Below are 7,568 nucleotides of genomic sequence, written 5' to 3' on the forward strand. Positions count from 1 at the left end.
GTCACAGCTTCAGCTGACACCCGGCCCGTCGTAACGTCAGAAACGTCGCCCCCTCCTTTCGTTCTCTGCTGGCGACCCTCCCTCGCTCAGGCGTAATGGGAAAGGTCCGGAGACTGCGAAAACGGATACGTTGCCACGCCACGATGAATACGGTTAACTCGCTACAAAACACAACAACATTCCTGAGCCGGCCAAGCCCATCGTGACTTTCTGTGACCGTCTGCGGCTGATCGCATCGCTGTCACCATTGATAACAAATATAGACGAATACAGATCAAACAGTAATGCCCTGCAAAGCCTTTCTGGATGTTAGTTCCAGCAGAAAGAAACCTGTCATCGGCATCAGACGCATGACTTTGTTCTACCGCGAAACGGCAGTATCGTCTGCTATCGGCCGTGCTTCGGCAAACGAAAACATAAGCCTTACATACGAGCTACGCATGTAACTTGACGTGTGTTGTGCATACAATTTACATTGCGACGGGAATATCACGGAATAAACGGATACGTGCAATAGGTGTAGATATCATGGGGGAGATGGGGGTTGCATTATCACTGCATTTTTATCACTGGGCGTTATCGCTGTTGTGTGCGGCGTAATGACTGGGAGATTACGACTCGAGAGTGGACAGAAATGGAACAACAGACTTTGTCCAGTACGGAAATAGGTGTCAAGAAAAGCTCCGACATACAATATATATATATTTACGCTGTAATTTACGCGCTATTTAGCTGTAAAACTACGAGTGCGCGCCTTCTGTGTACGTTCGAAGATATAAATGCACGACACGAAAAAAAAAAAAAAAAGAAGAAAAATCTTGCACAACATTTGTTCAACACTTTTCAGCGCCGACACCGACACGACCGAATTCTCAACCTGAAAAGGTGACTTTCAAACTTAAGCTCACAAAGAAACTAGTCTCCAAGGGCATACCTCAGTCCCGTCTGCGATTTCCGTTGTTTATATTTTATTTATTATTACGGTCATCAAAGTACATTTCCTTCTTCCCCTTTCAAGAAAGGCTCACGGACCGCATTGACTGCATTCCAACAGACAAGTAAACCGCACAAACAAAAGAGCCGAAAGGAGCCCAGTTCGCCCCAGTCAGTTCTTCCAACCTGACGACATCAGCCACGCTACAACATGCGATCGCAGAAAACGCGCACGAGAGAGAGAATACTGTGAGAGAGAATAAAATACCAAACGAGAGCGATCACCTTTCTTCAGGAAAATAAAAGAGGCAGGCTACGTCGGCTACGTCACGAGCTGAGCCCCGGATGAATAACCACCGCCGCCGCGCATGCACAGTGTGAGCATGACGTCACCTCAAGGTCTTTCCCTCTCGCCTCGTTGTCGTTTGGAGGTGCGCCAACAACCGTAGTATGTGTGTGCGTTAGGATTGGGGCAGCGATACAAGACGTGCCTACACGCTTCAATAGTGTGAAGTGCTTCCTTAGAACCGCTTGCATAAAACGTTCACGATGCATGCGCACAGCTGCCATTGTTTTCGGTTTCGTACGTGCAAAGCCGTCTTCTGCTTTTCAAAGCAGATTAGTTTCGTTTTGATGCAGAAGACGGAGGGGGCCGGGAAATTTCGATCAGCTGTCCCGCTCTTCTCTGGACTGGAGGCAGATTCGAAGCACGACAATTGTACAATCTTTTGTTGATTTATTTATTGACTTTCGTATCCTTCTCAACAAAGCCCACACGGCAGAAAAAGCGACAGGTGTCTGACGCGTACCTGGATGATTTTCAAGCACATGAACGGGCTGGATTCCAATGCCACTGCCGTCCTACGGTCGAATGACGAGAGCATAAAAACACAAAAGACGCATTTGCGTCAGTGCTGACGTCAACCGACGCAGAAGACAGAGGATGCCCACCGGCACACACACACACTGCTCGAAATGACCTTAGCATTCATCCATTGGATGCATGAAAACAGTACCGTTGCCAACGTACAATTTATTTCCAAGGATGCGGAGTGATAGGGGAGGCTAAAACAAGACATCCGCTCCAATGGGCGTGGCGAGGGAGATAACACCCTTTCCCTATCCCCGAGAAACGTGCATCATAACAATTCCGGTGTCACATGCTTCGAGTATAAATAACCTAAGCCCAGGGTTTTAAACTCAGACTCCACGTCTGCGAAGGATCTGCAATGTGTGACATCAAAAACGTTACTTTCATAACAGCCTTCGTCAACTTGCACGGGACCTTGATACAAAACGGAAGATAATTTTTCTTTGCAAGGCATGCCTTTAGAGTCAACGTCTAGGTTACGGCTCTTGAGGGCTCTCAAGAACTCCTTGACGTCCTCTTGGTGCCTGGCACGTCCTACTAACAACGGGCCACCTTGAGGTTTAAACAGCATCCTCGCAGTCAAGCCGGAACTATCGCAGATTGATCGTAATACTTTGGCGTATCTCTTCACGTCACGAACGTGATCCAGTTGAATTAAGACTGCGAAACAGCCGTCCTGAAGTTCAGAGCGTGCAAGGCTCTCTGGTCGGTCCAGGAATGACGCTGCGTTCTCTGTGATCCAGTTGAAGCCGTCCCATACAGTGTGTTCCGGAGAACGCCAAGCATTAAAACTGGTCTTGAGGCGCGTTAGAGAATTTCTGCTGAACTGCGCATCCTGAAATAGGACGTTCCAGTCACGTTGGTTCACTGAGAACGTGGCAGAAACAGATATTTTCTCAGTGTTGCCCGCAGGAAGTTTGACAGTGAAGACAGTGCAGTTTCGGTCGTTGGTAATGAGAACGAATTCGTCTTCGCCACAGTAAACTGAACTTATAGCTTGCAAGTCTTCGACATCCATACCTCGATGGCTAGAAACACTTGGCCACGACTCGGCTCATAGCGTTTATTGACTCTTGCTGCTCCGCCCCGCCATCTATTGGTGGAACCAATAGCTATTGTTTCAAAACGGGGGCGAGCATCACAGAGATCGCAGGAAGATACAAGGGCAACAAAGAGGAAATTTAACATCGCTTTCTACGGTACAGTAATCCCACAAAGTCGTGGTTTACCTGTCCGTCCAAATAAGGCTACATGCTATCCAAGCCGATTCAGCTGAATCCGATCCAATCCATCCGTTCCCTATCACACTATACTACCGTTTTACGAAACACGCGCAGCCACTGAAAAGGGGCGTGTTTCCAATGAGTGTGAATTACCTTTTGCTTTATTGCAACAGCGATCATTTGGAGCTTTCCATCCCTTTCGCCCTGCATGACGTACATCCAAGTGTTTTGCACTGGAACAGAAGTGCTCCTCGAGACCGTGGCTTTCGGGCGCGATCTTGTTCGCCCCTAGCTTTGAGCGTAGTTCAACTCTACCAAATTGGTGGCGCTGTCGAACACTATGACGTCATTTGTTTACAAACAGGGAGAGGTTTATTGGGAGTTCTTACTAACCGTCAAGTCCAAGTTGAAATCGTCCATGGGTATAATAGGCATGTCGTGATGTCTCTCATCGGCTATAGGCAGGGATTAAAGGAGTATGGAGGGCACTTTTAACATGTTTCTTTTTTCTTTTTTACTGCGTGATATGAACGCATACTACCCTCAGACACCGCTCCGCAAATAATTTCGTTTGGGAAGCGCGAATTTGCTGAAATGAATAAGTTTATAAGAATGCGCGCAGCGGTGGCCATTAGCATTAGAATCGTCTGCTAGCGAAAGCGACCAGTCAAGACGCGAGACGGGCGGCGCGATATGACCGTCCAGGGAAGGATCGCTCCAGGGAGACTATGTTCGCTGATTGTCGAGATACTTGATGCGTCGAGATAAGTAATCGGAACGCGCCTATTGGACAGCGTTACGCACGGTGCTCCCCGTTGTCCAATAGGCGCATTTCGGTTATTTTCCTCGACGCATCGAATTATCTCTACACTGATCGAATTTAGCCAACCGGGATTGAGCGCTGCAGTCATACTTTTTGTGCGAATTATATATCCAGTGGATGGTAGGAGAGAAAGGACTGTCGTTAGTAGCACTGTTCTCGGATTTATTTTGTCCGCGATAAGACACCTCTAGAAGCCGCAATGGCAAACTCTTTCGCACAGCTATCAAACAATTTTTGTTCTGATACCAGTTTTAACCACGGAACCTTTTTGGTTTCCGTTACCGCCTCCGTTGGTGGCCCATATTTGTTTCGGTTTCAGTTTCCGTTACCACCATTGTTGGTTTCGGTTCCGCCCCCCCTCCCGGGTTCGAAGCCTTGTGTCTGGCACAAAATTTATATATTAAAATAGTTCCACATATATATTCTGGAATATTTTGGGAGGACTTCAGGGACACGTGCACGCCACACCGAATATTTATTCAAAAGTATAGTGCGTAGAATGGTATGGTTTTCACGACTGTTGCTCTCGCTTGTGAAGTTGTGACTTGCAAGTCACCATGAGCGAAAAGAACTATATGCTTCCTCTCTTTACTGCATACTATTTACTTATATGTTTCAGTTTGAGAGCTCATTTTAGCTTGACTTCCTCAGTTAATTTTAACTCGCTTCATTCAGCTTTATTTCATAAATTTATGTAAATCACGCGGGAAAAAATCGTAATAATTCGGGTACCGCAGTACCCGAATTATTACCGGAAATAATATTCGTTTCCGTTTCAGGTATTTCGAGTGTGCGATATCCGTTTCTGTAACAGAACGGTTAACTCCCGTATCTGTCTCCTCCGGAACCGTCATGAATATGTGACGAGCGGACACACTCTAAGAAAATAAGGAGTAATTTTCATCCTTTTGTGGATTAAATGCTTATACTACATACATGCTATACTTACAGAATGAAACTGCAGTTTATGAAAAAAATTTGTCACGAAATTGTGGGTTACGGTCTCCGCTTCGCCGTTCCAAGACAATACCTCCATGTTGTGGGCGGCCCCCATAGGAAACGACAAGCAATGAAATGCGCCCAACTTTGGTTGACAGCAATTGACTGCCTGCAATGGTGTAGTGTGGTGACTACGGAATAGTGCAGTGCGAAACTTTCTGGCAAGAGCCAGAAGTTACTCCTGAGTCCTGATCCTGAGGCACTTGAAATCATAGATTGAGAAGTTACCCGTCAAAAAGAACTCGTTACAAGTTAAGTTACCGTGTGCAAAATGTAACTAAGTTAATAACGAAGTTCTTGAGCCTGAAATGTAACTCGCAGTTACTGAGTTACGTAAAAAAAAGAACGAGTTGCTTCCAAGTTACTTCGGACACAAAATAACATTACGCAGGTGCAGCCCGCGTGAGCAGTTGAGTTAGACCTTGAGTTGCCTGCGGAGGAGTGCAACACGCTTAGATCGTTATCGTTTACGTCCAACAATAGACCTCTCCCTGTTTGTAAACAAATGACGTCATAGTGTTCGACAGTGCCAAAATTTGGTAGAATTGAACTACGCTCGAAGCTATAGAGGTGAACAAGGTCGCGCTCAAAAGCCACGGTCTTGAGGAGATTACGATAAAGGGACGTGACCCTCGGTCCTACTTTTCTTTCAATGGGAGGCAGCGAACAAGTGCCCGTTCGTGGAACCTAGCCCTCTCCTTCCGATTTGTTTCGGTTTCAGTCTGTCTACCAATGTCATGATGACGTTTCTCTGGTAGAGGTCTATTCGAACGCTTTGCATCTTACTCCCTGAGGGCGCACGATGGTTCAGCTTCATTTCAAAGGCAGCGGTTCTTACTTCCTGAATGAAATACTGTCATTGATTGAATATCACGTTTTATGGCAAAAAATGCCATAAAGGAACCGGAGAGCAAGCAAGAAAATGTGTGGACGTGAGTGAAAAGCGAGTTAAAGGTAACTTGCAACTTAAGTTACTTTAGCAAAGTTACCTGAAAAAGGAACGAGTTCCTCTGAAAGTTAATTACCACAGCACAAAGGTACCGAGTTAAGTTACAAGTTACCAAGAAAAAAAAAAGGAACTTAGTAGTAACGAGTTACCTCGAGCTCTGCTTGAAATAAGCGTCCACCCTGTCTTAAAAGAGTCTACGTACTGGAACTAACTATCTATCTATGACACGTCCTCAACCAATCAACATGGCAACCGCCATTATGCGCGTGCATAATGATACAAAATAGGCTCCGCCTACCGATTTCAACAAATCAGGGGCGAGAACGTTGTCATTTGGGATGATGGTTGGCTAGGAGCGTGCTATGTAGTGAAACTCATTTTTGAGAGTGCAGACAGCACAGCCGGCACCGCGATTCGAACCAGGGTACCTCCCATGTCTCGATGTGACATGGCCAGCACGCTAACCAGTCACGAACGCTCGAGCGAAGGCGGCGGTGGTGCTTCTGAAAGTGGTGATGGTGGTGATGATGGTGAAAGGGCCGTTGTCGGCCACACAGAGGTCGTGCGAAGGCCAATCGCAACGTTTATTTGAAATAGTGGCCAACCAAACGCTTTTCACGTGCCGCTGCGTGACATTTGGAGCGCGCCAACTTCAAAATAACGACATCGCTTGCTAACGAGAGATTCAACATCACGCCAGTCATATCACGTGAGAGCGCGCGCTCAACTCTTTTTGTGCTAGAGGAATATCCTGCGGCTCAGCGCTCAGCCACAAGAGATTCCGTAGCAGACGACAGGGCCGGTGCTGTCGTCTGCTATGCGCGCAGTATTCCACTCCCGATATTCAGGTGTCGTGGGAGCGCTGAATAGTAAACACGGCGGAACTTCTGGCCCATGAGAAGTTGTTTGCTTTCTTCCACTAGAATATTCCGTGGGATTGTCGCTCGTGTGAATGCACGGTTATGTAGATTTCTTGCTTAGATTGTGGTGGCCGCCTTCATGCCTTCCTCTATGCTTGCCATACTTTTTTTTTTTCGTGTTAGTGCCGCGAAGCAACTGTGGCTATGAGCGGCGTACAGACGTGGACAGATGGAGAGAGGACAGCAGCAAGGCTTGGGGGACAGGGGGGTTAGTATAAGTCCTGGGCCGACTTCAGAGGGAACTGTGCCGACATTCGTCTGGAAAGTCTTCGGAAAACACAGGGAAAACCTCAGACAGCACAGCAGGTGACAGGATTCGAACCCGTGACACCTATCAGTCATGGCGTGGAAAGCGATCATCCTAACCACTATGCCACGGGAGCTGGTCTTGCCATACTTTCCTGTCTATCTAGAAGGGTAGAAAATCAATCCCGCCAATACTTGGAACAGGGACTGCGCCCAGAGGGAGGACGGTGGGGACGGTGCCCAGAAGAAGAACTGTCTCTGTTCGGAATATCAGCGGTTCCTCGTCCTTAGGCACTTCCCTCAACGTTTCTATCTATCTAGATCTCTATGTATCTCATTGACGCCAACGTTGTCAGCATTTAGCGACTTCGCTCCAGTGTATCGTTCCATGTTACTGCAATAATAAAACCAATGTACTTTTCCGTATTCTGCCTCCAGCCTTTTTGTTCCTTAAAAAAAAAAAGAAAAGAAAGAAAAGAACTAATTTCGCTATCGCTACTTGACGTACTCGTACAGCAGTTATCATGCAGCTGACTGTGCGTGAATCTAAGTTTGTATAGAGCGTGCTTAAAAATAAATAAAAATAAAAATAATAAATCACGTT

At 46.7% G+C, this 7,568-nt stretch overlaps 1 protein-coding gene across 1 annotated transcript; it reads right to left on the reverse strand.

The window, feature by feature from the left end:
- Positions 1-2,072: 2,072 nt before the first annotated feature.
- Positions 2,073-2,822, reverse strand: LOC135375210 (RWD domain-containing protein 3-like). The gene has a single exon (XM_064607925.1). It carries the CDS (start codon positions 2,820-2,822, stop codon positions 2,073-2,075), a length of 750 nt encoding a protein of 249 aa, XP_064463995.1.
- Between the last annotated feature and the right edge of the window lie 4,746 nt (positions 2,823-7,568).

The sequence above is a fragment of the Ornithodoros turicata genome, unplaced genomic scaffold (assembly GCF_037126465.1).
Source record: "Ornithodoros turicata isolate Travis unplaced genomic scaffold, ASM3712646v1 ctg00000843.1, whole genome shotgun sequence".
NCBI classification, from domain to species: Eukaryota; Metazoa; Arthropoda; class Arachnida; order Ixodida; family Argasidae; genus Ornithodoros; species Ornithodoros turicata.